The sequence below is a fragment of the Camelina sativa genome, chromosome 3 (genome assembly GCF_030686135.1).
Source record: "Camelina sativa cultivar CO46 ecotype springtype chromosome 3, ASM3068613v1".
Classification (NCBI taxonomy): domain Eukaryota; kingdom Viridiplantae; phylum Streptophyta; class Magnoliopsida; order Brassicales; family Brassicaceae; genus Camelina; species Camelina sativa.
The window spans coordinates 3,417,120-3,431,354 of record NC_141882.1 but is presented as its reverse complement, the minus strand read 5'-3'; the positions used below and the strand labels follow the sequence as shown (position 1 = coordinate 3,431,354).

At 38.7% G+C, this 14,235-nt stretch overlaps 2 protein-coding genes, 1 long non-coding RNA gene and 1 pseudogene across 4 annotated transcripts; 2 read left to right on the top strand and 2 right to left on the bottom strand.

Moving 5' to 3' along the window:
* Nucleotides 1–7: 7 nt before the first annotated feature.
* Nucleotides 8–5,717, top strand: LOC104767262 (mannosylglycoprotein endo-beta-mannosidase). Its single transcript, XM_087508211.1, has 12 exons — nucleotides 8–137; nucleotides 1,411–1,692; nucleotides 1,879–2,017; nucleotides 2,188–2,412; nucleotides 2,522–2,580; nucleotides 2,662–2,710; nucleotides 2,842–3,072; nucleotides 3,212–3,381; nucleotides 3,453–3,657; nucleotides 3,743–4,387; nucleotides 4,526–4,753; nucleotides 4,875–5,717. The coding sequence occupies exons 2-12, from the start codon at nucleotides 1,544–1,546 to the stop codon at nucleotides 5,607–5,609; spliced, it is 2,835 nt and encodes a 944-aa protein (XP_087364337.1). The 5' UTR covers nucleotides 8–137; nucleotides 1,411–1,543; the 3' UTR covers nucleotides 5,610–5,717.
* LOC104778635 (mitogen-activated protein kinase kinase kinase ANP1-like) lies at nucleotides 5,673–10,180 on the bottom strand (annotated as a pseudogene). Its single transcript, XR_015595101.1, has 17 exons — nucleotides 9,891–10,180; nucleotides 9,658–9,699; nucleotides 9,491–9,556; nucleotides 9,270–9,380; nucleotides 9,099–9,179; nucleotides 8,935–9,012; nucleotides 8,710–8,792; nucleotides 8,486–8,567; nucleotides 8,297–8,397; nucleotides 8,147–8,186; nucleotides 8,004–8,063; nucleotides 7,869–7,921; nucleotides 7,550–7,769; nucleotides 7,272–7,442; nucleotides 6,826–7,178; nucleotides 6,387–6,457; nucleotides 5,673–6,050 (listed from the first exon to the last, which is right to left on the bottom strand). The product of XR_015595101.1 is annotated as a mitogen-activated protein kinase kinase kinase ANP1-like (transcript).
* Nucleotides 10,181–10,253: 73 nt separating this feature from the next.
* LOC104767252 (putative UDP-glucuronate:xylan alpha-glucuronosyltransferase 5) lies at nucleotides 10,254–12,781 on the bottom strand. Its single transcript, XM_010491304.3, has 3 exons — nucleotides 12,013–12,781; nucleotides 11,057–11,517; nucleotides 10,254–10,910 (listed from the first exon to the last, which is right to left on the bottom strand). Exons 1-3 carry the CDS (start codon nucleotides 12,779–12,781, stop codon nucleotides 10,422–10,424), a joined length of 1,719 nt encoding a protein of 572 aa, XP_010489606.2. The 3' UTR covers nucleotides 10,254–10,421.
* On the top strand, nucleotides 12,027–13,746 carry LOC147946547 (uncharacterized). The gene is made up of 2 exons (XR_015595102.1): nucleotides 12,027–12,993; nucleotides 13,390–13,746. It is a non-coding gene; the product is annotated as an uncharacterized LOC147946547 (long non-coding RNA).
* Nucleotides 13,747–14,235: the final 489 nt, after the last annotated feature.

Genomic DNA, 14,235 nt, shown 5'->3' with positions numbered 1-14,235 from the left:
GATTAGAATGGTTGTCGAGTGGAAACGTCATGTTAACTGTTGAGCGAAAGTGATACCTGTGAAATAACCCACTAAAGGCTCCGAATAATCGATGACGTAATAAATGACATGAAAAAAAATGTTATTACTAGTATAATGTTTGGCTTAGTCCTGGGCATAATATCTGCTTGCTTCAAAAGGTTCTTGATAATTTACTCCAAACCATTTCGACCGGAGCGACTTTGTTCAATCGCAGTTTTTTAATCCTATACTAAACTATTGATATTTAGATGGTACGGAAGAAACGTACCAGAACCGAACCGATAAAAGCGGTATCGGGTAGGGTTCGGGTTAAGCAGAATTACCGAATGGGCTAAGAGGCTTTGGTAAAATGGACTTCGGTCCGGGTTCGGTTTATAACTTAAGTATATTGGGCCACCGTTTTAGATCCGTTTAACGTAAAAGCCTACTAATAAGACCTTGACCCACTAAGCATCATACGACAGCTAACCCTAAAGCCTAAGTCACCACCTTACCCTATTGTGCAGGCAGCACCGTGCAACTATCTCTTATGTTCTCAATACAGAACCATTCATCGAAGCTTGCTTTTCGTTTCGTCTTCTACACGAGATGAAGCATGCTTTGTCTATCTGCAATCATTCAAGTAAACTTTTCGATTTGTTTTCTCATTGTACCTTTCCTCCATTCCGAGAATAGAACCGTTATATAAACCCCTAATCCCCCATGGAAAGAACCATAAGTTTCAACCCTCCATCATCTCCTCCTTCACTACTTAGCTTATATGGTCTTCTTATGTGGTTTTTTTAAGGCATGGATTACGGCAATAGTAAAGGTATATTGAAACTTTGCTGAATCATTCAAGTCAAACAATTGATGTCCAATGGTTTGTTATCAAAAGATAGAGACTCATTAAATTTTTATTTGTTTCACAGGGACATGTAGCAGAACTCCAGCAAGGACCTTTTTGTTAGTGTGGATGCTTCTTCATTGTTCCCAATTTTCATCGGCTATTTGAATTTGTTCTATCTTTTGTTTTAAGTTGGTTGTGAGTTTATTGAACTTAATGTTATGGTATTTGGTTGTGTTATGGTGAAACTTAATGTTATGGTTTTAATTTATGGTATAATCGGTTATTTTGGTTATTTACATGAGTATTTATGATTTTAATCGGTTATCTCGGGTTTTATTCGGTTATTTGAGTACTTTGGTTACTAAAAATAACCAAATAGATTATAACACGGAAAAATTTCGGGTTATTTCGGATTTTGTATTGGAGTAGAAAACCACTCCGAACCCGGCCAGTTACTAACCGTACTGAACCGATTTTTTTGTAAATTACCGAATGGGATCTAGGTCTTATACCGATTTACCCGAAACCCGATTGGGTACCCGACGATTGCCCATGACTAGTTTGGCTTATCCATAATTTACGTTTTCCCAAAAACGTGACTTGGAAGAGACAGTCGTCAACCCAAGTGTCTGTCTTTTTTGATTCTAAAGAAATTGTCCTTAAAACAAACATAGCAACTTTAGAAAACGTATAATGGCGGAGATCGGGAAGACGGTGTTAGATTCCGGCTGGCTAGCGGCGAGATCCACGGAGGTCGATGTCGACGGCGACCAGCTCACTACCACCAATCCTCCTGCTCTCGGTCCCGATTCTCGCTGGATGGAAGCCGTCGTACCCGGAACGTAAATTAATCTTTCCCTTTCCTCTTTTTATTTATTTATTTTTATTTTATTTTTAAAAGCTAATTAGTTTTAAGTAAACTCCGAAATAAGTTTAGGATTTTGTCTTCAAACGGAATCGCATCTTCTTGTTTCATGCATGAACGATGATTTTGCTGATATATATAATAATGTGTTCCTCTGTGACAGTGTTTTGGGGACACTGGTGAAGAACAAAGCTGTTCCAGACCCATTCTATGGGCTCGAGAATGAAGCTATCACGGATATTGCTGATTCCGGGAGGGACTATTACACCTTCTGGTTCTTCACTAACTTCCAATGCAAAAGGGTGAGCCGCCTCAACCTCCTTTGACAAATTGCTTTTTCACTTTTCTTATCTATTTCAGCGTAAAAGTATGATTTCTCTTTATATTCTTCATTCTGTTATCATTTTATTTATTTTTCCTGCTTTTTGGGGTCTAATAATCTTGTTTTGATGGGTTTTTTTTTTTTTTGCAGTTGCGGAATCAATACGTGCATCTGAATTTTCGTGCCATCAACTACTCTGCGGAAGTGTATGTAAACGGCCACAAGACAGTGCTTCCCAAAGGGATGTTTCGCAGACATACACTTGACGTTACTGATATCCTGCATTCTGAAAACAATTCACTTGCTGTTATTGTTCATCCCCCAGATCATCCTGGGACTATCCCTCCCAAGGGAGGGCAAGGTGGTGATCACGAGGTACACCTCTCTCTTTCTCTCTCTCTGTGAAAATGGTCCTGTCATTGTTCTTTCTTTGCTTTGTTCAATTCTAGCTAATTGCAAACGCTATAACCAATGTGCATGACAGATTGGAAAAGATGTAGCTGCACAGTATGTGGAAGGTTGGGACTGGATTTGTCCAATAAGGTAATGTTTTCACTTGGTTTTCGTTAGAAGATATCGGATGGTTCAAGGCATTCTCACTGATGACTTGATAATGTCTTCTAGGGACCGGAATACTGGCATATGGGATGAAGTGTCAATATCTGTAACCGGGGTTAGTTTATCGTATGGAGCAAACTTTGTTTTCCAGAGATGATATCTATTGAATTTCTCCATGGAGCAAACTTTGGATCGTTTATAATAATCATGCTCATATTGGATGTAACTGGCTGTTTTGTTTTGCAGCCAGTAAGAATAATTGATCCCCATTTGGTCTCAACCTTCTTTGACCATTACAAGAGGGCTTACTTGCATGTGACTGCTGAACTGGAAAACAAAAGCACATGGAATGCCGACTGTTCTGTAAATATTCAGATCACAGCTGAACTCGAAAACGGTGTTTGTTTAGTAGAGCATCTTCAGACAGAGAATGTTTTGATTCCAGCTAAAGGACATATTCAGCACACTTTTAAACCGGTGAGTTTGGTACTGTTATCGTATCAGACTTGTTTATGACTTAGATAACTTACTCTGTTCAGGGATCTTATCTGACCACTAGAGATCTATGATGATAGTATTATTTATCATGTAAACTAATGGGATAGTGATGTAACAGCTCTTTTTCTATAAACCTGAATTGTGGTGGCCCAACGGGATGGGAAAGCAAAACCTTTACGACATCTTGATCACTGTTGTTGTGAAAGAATTTGGGGAATCTGATTCCTGGATGCAGCCATTTGGATTCCGTAAGATAGAGAGTGTTATCGATAGTGCCACTGGTGGAAGGTAAGCTCTATAGATTTTACTCGAAGAATAATTTTGTAGAGGCCCTGTATCTTACTTTCAAAATTTTCCAGGCTGTTCAAGATTAACGGAGAGCCGATCTTCATTCGTGGTGGCAATTGGATACTATCTGATGGGTTGTTACGGCTCTCTAAAGAACGTTATAGAACCGATATAAAGTTCCATGCAGATATGAACATGAACATGATCCGTTGCTGGGGCGGTGGGTTGGCTGAAAGGCCAGATTTTTATCACTTTTGTGATATCTACGGTTTGCTGGTATGAGTCAAGAAGTGTTGTTCGCTATCATTCGGCTTCAAAATTAATCACCATTCACCATTTCTAAAGTTTATCCAATTCTCAGGTCTGGCAAGAGTTTTGGATCACGGGAGATGTTGATGGAAGAGGTGATCCAGTATCAAATCCGAACGGACCACTAGACCATGACTTATTCCTCTTCTGTGCTCGTGATACTGTCAAACTTTTGAGAAACCATCCAAGCCTAACTCTCTGGGTGGGTGGAAACGAACAAGTTCCACCAAAAGACATAAATGAGGCTCTAAAGCAAGACCTTAGGCTTCACCCTTATTTAAAAACCCATATGTTATCAGACGAGGATTCGGATCCTAGTGTTTATCTTGACGGTACTAGAGTTTATATTCAAGGATCTATGTGGGACGGATTTGCAGATGGTAAGGGAAACTTCACTGACGGCCCTTACGAGATTCAATACCCTGAAGATTTTTTTAAAGATACATATTACAAGTATGGGTTCAATCCGGAGATTGGTTCGGTTGGAATGCCAGTTGCAGCTACGATAAGAGCGACAATGCCTCCGGAAGGTTGGGAGATTCCTCTGTTTAAAAAGGGTTTGGACGGGTTTGTTGAAGAAGTACCAAACCGAATGTGGGATTACCACAAGTACATTCCATATTCTAAGCCTGGAAAAGTTCATGACCAGATTCTGATGTACGGTACTCCGGAGAATCTCGATGACTTCTGCTTGAAGGTATATTTGGGATCTTAACCATTTTAGCCTTTGCTGGTGTTGGCTTACCCTGATGTTTTTCCCCTTAACTTAGTGGTTGGTGAAAGAAACTTGAGATCATTAGTGACATATTCTGACTTGTTATTTCCTCTGTAACAGGCTCAACTGGTAAACTACATTCAGTACAGAGCTCTATTCGAGGGCTGGAGTTCACGAATGTGGACAAAATACACGGGTGTCTTGATCTGGAAGAACCAAAATCCATGGACTGGTCTCAGAGGTCAGTTCTATGATCATCTTCTCGACCAAACAGCCAGTTTCTATGGCTGCCGTTCCGCTGCAGAGCCAGTCCATGTCCAATTAAACCTGGCAAGTTACTTTGTTGAGGTCAGTATGATTCCCTATAAATCTTTCTCTGTCAATTGCTGTGAATGAAGTTCTCAATAGTTTAAGAGTCTTGATTAAAGAAGTGAATAATGCATGAAATGATGTACTTTGACCCTCACAGGTTGTAAACACGACTTCTGAAGAGCTTTCGGATGTCGCGATAGAGGCATCAGTATGGGACCTAAACGGGAACTGCCCATACTCGGAAGTGTTTAAGATAGTCTCCGCACCGCCAAAGAAAGTTATGCAAATTTCGGAATTCAAGTACCCAAAATCACAAAACCCAAAGCCGGTGTATTTTCTTCTTCTCAAACTGTACAATGTCTCAGACAAAACGGTTATATCCCGGAACTTCTACTGGCTTAATCTGCCTGGGCAAGATTACACACTCTTGGAGCCGTACAGAAAGAAGCAAATACCTCTCAAGATCACTTGCAATGCAGTTCTGGTTGGTCCAAAATATGAGCTGGAGATCAATGTCCATAACACATCTAGAGCTGGCTTAGCCAAAAACGCTGCTCAAGAAGACGGAAAGCCGAATCTGGGGTTGCTCCAGAAGCTCTTTAGTAGATGTGTTGTTTCTGCAGATAGCAACCGTGCTTTGAAAGTGGTGGAAATGGAGGGATCTGATTCAGGGGTTGCTTTCTTCCTTCGTTTCTCTGTCCACAATATGGAGACAGAGAAACAAGACACGAGAATTCTGCCAGTACATTACTCAGACAACTATTTCTCACTAGTTCCAGGTGAATCAATGTCTTTGAAGATCGCATTTGCAGCTCCTACAGGCACGACGAAGTCTCCTCGTGTTATGCTTCAGGGCTGGAACTACCCTGATGGGTTTAGTGTTTTTGGTTGAGACAAGTTATGTTTCGTGTTTGTAATGTAACTACCTGTAATCTCGAACCTTTGAATAAATGAATGATACGCAGAGGCTTTTACCATTTGTAGCGAACTTAAATATGCACCCTACACTCGCATTACACACATCTTTATACCTTTAACAACCAGCTCAGAACCATATGTTCAGACCAAACCTAGTGTCTACTTTTCATCATCACAGCAAAATAAGAGTTACATATATATATATATATATATATATATATATACTAGTTGAGCAATCAAAAATCAAAAGCCGGAGATAACGACATCTCTACCCGTTTCTGGCAAGTCTTGCATGAGATAGAAGGAGATTATTGTACATGTCATTTTCCTGGAGATGCAAACCTCGACTTCTCTCTCTGTCGGCTCAAGCCTCTGTCTCTTGGGGATGATCCCAACCCCGCTTGGCGCATGATCTCTGCAACAACAGATACTACAAGTCAACGATTTTGATTTATCAAGCATACACAAAGTTAATACTGATATGTTCTGTTTCTCAGCAATACATCACGGCATGTTAACAGTGGTTAATGCAAACACATTCTAAAAAAGTAAGGTTTCACTGGTGCCTTAACATAAAAGATTAATAAATAAAAAAAGCAGGTTAACATAAAAGATTAATAAGAGTGAATGGCAGCAACAACAAAGCAAGCTACCATGATTATCATCAAATAGTTTTATTTATTGATCTAGAATCGTCAAGACCACAGGAAACGTGCAGTGTACAATCATGAATGTCATAAAAATGACTTACCTTGTCGCTTTCTTTCCAGTTCTTGATCAAGCTCTTCCTTCCACTTCATCTCTATCTCTGAAAGAGCAACACTGCAAAGCCAAATCCAGCAAATATAAGAGATAAATGAATAAAACAAGAAGCCTAGACTAAGGTCCTAGACTAGGTGAAAATTTGAAACTATTGCTGGCCAATGGCTAGGCTGAATTTTAAAGAGCAGGATGGTAGCTTTGGAATCCAACTCTACATGGTTGGACGCATTAGTGATTACTTTTCTCAAAAATAAAGTTAGCTTTCGTATAAACCCAAAATGCAACAATTTTGCGACATGGAGGGTGATCATAGCTTCAGACAAGCATGAATGGGAATTTGTTCTGGCTTCTTGATTCCTACCGAGTGCCTAAGCGGAATCAAAGGAAATATCTAAATCCCAAACCGAATTAACTCTTGAGCGACTAACCTCTGGCTTGATTCCTGTTCAGTATCAACAACAAGACCGCTCCAATTAGTGAACCGAGCTGATACACCGTCCTGTGAAGCTTCATCATCTCCATTATTAATATTTAATTCACGACTACCACCACTTCCTGGGCTCTTGGAACAACTAGTTGCGTCTGTTGCCCTCGAAGGTGAACCACCACGAGGACCCCGACTCGGAGACCTGCTTTTTGGAGGCAGTTTCAGGAAACCACGAGCAGCATCCTCTCTTTTACTGTTACTTAAATTACTCTCCATACAGCTGGGAGTACATGCGATCAAACTATTGTAGTATTCTTCATAAAGAGGCGTCTGTAACTTCTTTAGATCTGCAGCCTAAGGGATATATATTTTCACTGCCATGTTAGTGTTTTATGTACAAATGAATCGAGGACAAATGAAAAATGTAGTATAATGTGCATGAAGCACCTTCTCATCTAGGAAAGCTTTAATTTTTGACTCTGCTAGATCATCATCATCCCCTGAGTATGAAGGTTGGTCACATTCCATGCTCATTGTAGTCTTTTTCTCTCCATTACCAGGACTTTCATCAAATTTGGACTTCAAAGAAATGGACATATCACTTATGGCATCACAGCTCTGTCCACATAGAATGAAATAGTGATGCTTACAAACATGATCCAAACAAGAATTGAGACTCGAATAGGTCATTAGATATCTAAATGAGAAATCGTATATATGCTTACCTTCTTCAGATCACTATTGTTTTCAAGGGTAGGCCTCGTTTCTCCATCAAATGTCAAGAAATTATCATCATCAATCAAACACATATCGTCTTCGTCACCTCCATTCTCATTTTGTTGCCATAAATTTTTGTTTTGGATTGATTTCACAGGACATACAAGTGAATAATTCAAACTGCCAAAGTTACACATGTCACCTACGTCGTCGCATGTAGAACCTGGACTGAAACAAAGAAAGCAGATAATAAACCGTCAAATTATTTCATATTACCCACAAATTCATCTTAGTACTTTTGGTTTCAACCAGATTTTCAGAACTTACGTGCACTGAGTGTTATTTATCTGTAACGGCGGTAGTGAAGTACTAGCATTGTTCTGGAAAATAACAAAAATAATCATTGAAGATGGCTTCAAGAAAAAGTTATATGAAATTCATAAATGGTCAACATGCACCCACCATGACAGAACCAAGATCAGTAGAAGCAGATTCCTTGTGCTTCCCCGTAACAAAAGGATGCTGCAAATAGAACAAAATCAGGAACTTTTATCATAACTTCCCAATTTGATATGTAGGAATCATTAAAACTGTTTATAGTTCACCTTAAGTAGCTCAGATGCGGTTGGCCGCAGATTTGGTACCCTGTTAAGACGGGTCAATGATTCAGCAATTCGAAAGAAAAGACACAATAGTAGTGAAGGAAGTTACTACTAAAAGTTCCAAACTAATGTTTCTGAAGAAAAGCAGCTTACTCCTGCAGACACTTGAGCAGAAAATCTTTTGCATCCGAGGAGAGGGTATCAGGTATTGGAGGATGTGATTTTGTTGTTCCAATGAAGAATATAGCAGCAACCTGAAATAAAATAAAAAAGTATGTCCATCAGTAATTAAGAAGATAAATTCTCCACAAAAAATATCACCTGGAAGACAAAATAAATGACCTCTTTGTACTGCTGACTCCAAGGAGCCTTCCCAGTCACCATTTCAATAACTGTACAGCCTACGCTCCATATATCAGCAGAGCTGAAAATAGTAGCAACGGGTTTGTAAGAAACTAAAATTATGGGACACCAGAACTATCAATACTAGCCACAACCCACAGGTGTTTGAGATATCAGTTACAAAACATCAATTTTGGTATTTACGAGCAGGCTTGGGTGCTTACAAGCTATGTCCAGTTTGAAGAATAACTTCCGGAGCCATCCAATATGGTGTCCCTTTCATAGATTTTGCACCAGTAATCGTAGCCTATAGATGAAATTATATCACACTGAATCACTATGACAATTATGTTATACTATACCAACTGAGAAATAAGAGTATACACAGAAGAAAAAAAACAGAACGCTTCCTGCAATAGAAGTTGTAGAATACAAATTACTTGACTTACCAACTCAGCAACTTGTTTGGACGCACCAAAATCAGCAAGTTTAATGCATCCTTTATTATCCACAAGGATATTCGCCCCCTGAGAACAAATGAAATATAGAATGTCATGGTCAAGGACTCAAGATGGTAAGCACTTTCAAAGTATGAGGAAAAAAAAATTGCTACCTTAATGTCTCTATGCATAATTGCATGATTGTGCAGGTACTCCAACCCTAAAAGCAGCTGCCTCGTGTATGTCCGAACAACCTAATTCAATCATTCTCAACATTTAAGAACGGCAAACATACTAAGAGATCGAAAAGAAAAAAAGAAAAAAAGAATCCAAACATGACTTACTGATTCAGGAAAAGGTCCAAATTTCTCCAAGAGCGATGATATAGATCCACCAGGAACAAACTCGAGAAGGATATTTAAGGTGTCATCTTCCCTCACTGTACCCAAATATCTCTAATGCCCAAAGCAAACATAAAATTCCTAAAGTTAGATAACACAATAAGGAAGTGGTGGATGGATCCATATGCACTGGAGAAGAAGACAATAGCCACAAATATACTTACAACTATATTAGGATGGGAGAGATTTTTGAGAAGCTTAACTTCTTCTTCAAGCTCCTGAATATGAGCCTACTTAACACCAAACACAGAAAACAAAATTCATGAATAAAACCATTAATGGGTTATAGAAATTTTAAATAGATTTGGATTCGATTGGATTGTTTACGAACCTGAGTTTTTTCCTTGGAAGCACAATTGGTTGCAATCAGAACCTGATTTGAACCAAAAGATTGAAGTTTGAGACTTTCAGTACCAATTTAAAGCAGATGCAAATTAGTTCGAAGATTTCATCAGATTTCAAAGTAATAAGAAGCGAGCAGATGAGAATAGTTTAATCGCGGATCTGAGATTGAACCTATAAGTCCCAAATTAGCTTAAAATCGATTAATAAACCCTAAATCACCTGTTTAACGGCGAGAAGCTCTCCGGAATCAAGATTCATACCCATGTAGACCGTACCGAAGGCGCCGCGGCCAATTAATTGACCTTTCCTCCATAAAATCGGAGGCGCCATATCTACGGTGGTAGTAGTAGTAGGAGGAGGCGACGAAGAGAAGGGTTTGGTAAGAAGCTTCGATTTGCGGATGCAGGAAGTGATCTTATCGGCGAAAGGACCGGGAAACGGAGGCTGACTCTCCTGGTTTAACTTCGTCGGCGGTTAACAATAGATCGACGAACGGAGCCGAAGAAATCTTAAATTTGGGGAAGACGATGAACGAGAGTGAGTGAGAGGGAAAAAGGCTTTTCGATATTATATTTTTTTGAATTCCGAAAATATGGCTTTTAATAAAATTTACGTCATTATTTCCAAATCTTTTAATATATTACGTCATAATCTGAAAACTCTACGTCAACAAAAAAAAAAAAAAAAAAAAGTGTGTGTGGTTGAATAAATTAAACGAGTTTGTTTCTTGTGTTTTTACTCTGCTTCTTCTCATTGGATTAGAAGGTTCTTCTTCCTAGGATCTCTTACTCTAATTTTCCAATGTCTTTCAGGGAAGCCATTGAGTTTAGCCATTTTTCTCCACCTCTCAATGTTCTTCTCCATCTGAACATTCAAACCGCAATAACCTTTCAACTTCTTGGGCATCTTGTCGTACACTTTCCACCATCTCTCATGCACCGACTCGCTTGCAAACACACGCCTTGTTTTCAAGTCCCAGTTGCAATCGTAGTCTCTGTAACATAGCCACGGTTTTAGTCCCAAGTAGTGTATCCCCTCTAGATTCTCTGGGAGGTGGCGTGCTTTATCATTATTCCTGCTCTCATCACCGAAGTACTTCATCGTGTTCAAACGTTTTGATAACCGATGCCACCACACGAAATATTCGTTCAGGAATCCTTGGTCTCCCCCGTTGTATGACTCTATCTTGAATGCTTTGAGCATCAAATCCTCGAACAGACAAGCTGATGGCTCCAGAACCTGAACAAAACCATGGTTTAGTTCTACAAAAATATCAATTTGTATTTGAAAACATTAATGGAGCCTAATTAGTAAGCGATGGATTGACCTAAATCTAAACAGAGCTTACTTAGTGGTATATATGAAATTCTTATTAGATGCATTACCATGACTCCTGAGTTGAACAAGAATTTGTTATTGCCAGCAGCCGAGAGTTGAGGATAGAAGAAAAGGTAATCAATGTTCTTGACGATGATGAAGTCTGCATCTATGAACACTAGCTTATCGTAATCTGTTACTTGCCAGACACGTAGCTTACTGTAGTTCCACTCATTGTAAGAACGCTTCTTGGAAAAAGGACTACGAATTCTCTCTACGCGCCGTAGTTTCCAGCCGGCGAGCCTTAGGCCAATGAGAGAACTCTTGGTTATAGAGTCGTCGTGGAGGAGTATCATATCCTTGGTTGATCCTGATTGCCTTATGCTTTGTGCTAATGCTATTGCCCCGCATACGTAGACCTCCGATGAGTGTAGTAACGTCACGTAAGCAACACGTTGGGGAGGAAATGATGATAATGTAGTTTTGGATGTGAGACTTTTGTTCTTCTCTTGTATCCATGCTTCTTGACCTATAACAACGAATGAGTAAATTAGTTAGTTGGAAAGCAAAGACAGTAAAAAGAAAAGAGGAAGATTTGGTATAAGGATCACCGATCTGAATTTTAGATGAGACCTAAAGGTAATAAATATTAGTTATTGAAGATTGCTTCCTATAGCACTTACCCATCAAATTAAAGATGTATTAATATAGCTATAATTCATATGGATTTGGAAGTCTATGATTTTTGTAGTCTCTATCCGTATTAAGATAAAGTTTAATTTTAACTATTTTGGGAATGTTGGACAAAGAATGTTATTGGTTGATACCAAAAAAAAAAAAGAAAAGAATGTTATTGGTTATATGTTCGAGTTTCTTTAATAATTTTACTGCTTTTAATCTGTTAAAGCATCATCTGATTTGTTGGATTTCTTTTAACTAAATTTTTTAAAAAAAAAAAAGAAAAAGAAAAAGAAGACGTATCGAAATTTGAAAGTACAAACAAGTATGAATGAACGAACCAAACCTGGTTGTGGAAGCGGGGGGGAAATCTGACAAGAACCAAGAGGCATGAGAAGCTTTTGCTTCAACCTCTTCAGATCAGGCCTATACACCCAATATTCACCCACGCGCCTCACGCGCTCATCACACCTGAAGATCTCATGCATAGGTCCACATGACCCGACGAAGACAACGTACACCGTCCGATCAACATCCCTCGAACCACTCTCCACCGCAAGATTCGCTGCCGCCAGATTCACCTGTAGCCTGAAAACGTCTCTCAACCCTCTCTTCTCCGAGAAACCGTCGCACGGCACTTTGACAACGACGACGTCCACGTCAGCTTCAGGACTTTCCGTCTTCGGGAGAGGGACTTTCGGACATATAGGCGTGTGCCACGTGTGATCCTCGTCGATCCAAACCGGGAACAAGCTCTTCCACGTCAGATTTTTCGGAAGAGGATCGAGCGACACGTGGATATTCTCCAAGATCGACGTCCCCCTTGCCTCGAAGCTCTCACGCTCGTTCTCGGCGATGTTGAGAAGACCCACTCGGATCTTTTTCTGATCCGGAAGATAGTTTCTGATGAGTCGGAGCCATCTCGGGTTACGTACATTCTGGTTAACCGGCTCCGGCAAAGAATAGCGAATCTCAACTAACGAAGGAGAACTGATCATGGGATTGAGCATAAACAGAGGTTTGAAGTTTAAGAGCAAACCCGAAAACGACAATGATATTACTATTAGATAAAAAATAAAAAATCTCCTGCTCGAACTTTGGTTTTTCGCCCCCATCTTTTTCCCCCAACTCTGTCTCTCTCTCTCTTCTATGCTCTTAGCGATATCTGAATCTATTTACATGTAATTAACGTGTCTGTGGAATTCATAATCTCGTAGATAAGATACATGCACGTATATGTGCGAATTCGTAGGTGTATGATTGGGAGCAGACGAAGAAGGATCTTGAGATGCATGGAGGCACGTTGGCGTCTAAGTCAATTCGTTAGGTGAGTCTACTAATAATTGTGTAATAAACTTACATACGCAAGTTTGGCGCTTGTGTATATAAATTATAATATAACAATATTTCGGATATATCAGTTTGGTGACTCTTGAATCAAGGATTCACAGGATGAATTTGTTTGAGTTAGAAACAAATTCAAGATCTCTAAAAAAAAAGTGGATTAAAGCTAGAAAATAAAAAGAAATTATAATTTTTTTAAGAGAAGTTAGGGTTGCTCTCATGAACAATGAACAATTAGGATTTTTTGTATTAATTGCTGGATCCTTTATAAAGAGAGGGTGTTCCTTTATTTATATGAATGCATTGATTACAAGATAAAGTTATTTTTTTTTTAAATCTCGGATTGAAAATATGGTAAATTTTCTCTTATTATAATCAGATTGGGTTTAGGGGGCGGTCTCGAAGGTCGATCGAGTGACTTCGTCGGGCTTTTACTTATAGGCCCGTTTAGCTGGCCCAAATGGGAATTCCCCAGTTTAGTTGATGTGCAAAATTACTCGGTTTATCTTTGGTTTAAGTCGATATGTCGTAGGTGCTAAATCCCCACGCTTATGATTATTGTGTTATTTAAATAGCTATCAAACATTACACAAAATAGTAGTAGTTATAAGTTTGCCACATAGAGTTTTTTTTTTTTTTTTTGGCGTCTTCATATTTTTAATGCTTTAATAACATATTTTGTTGGGTACGTGAATTTGTCATAACGGGAACATAATCATTCAAATCGTATTTTCAATGATTTTTTGTTAGTCGGTTGATTAATCTAATAGCTATAAGCTGATTATTATTAGGTATGGGTTGAATATGCATGTTGAACATAACATGTATATCAAGTAGTCCGGTACTACTGAAATATACATAACTAACTATATCAATCTTTCTATTTACTCAAAATTTGAAGATTAATGTATTTATTTGATTAAGTAGATACTGCAACTTAAACCCATGACCCATCCAAAATATTATTCAACAAATACATTAATTAAATAGATTTATTATTTATAAATGCAAGATTTCTCTAGTGTTTACAATCCTAAATTTTTTGAATTTTAAAATTGCAATTATTATAATATAAAGGAAAATTTGCAAATAAAACCAAACATAAAAACTATAAAAAGAAACTAGCCTAAAACATCACCAAACTTGTACCGGAGTTCTCCTCTGATCTCCGTCTTCGGATCTCTCTTTATCCATCGTTGGTCATTATTTAAGCACTTTTCCTTTT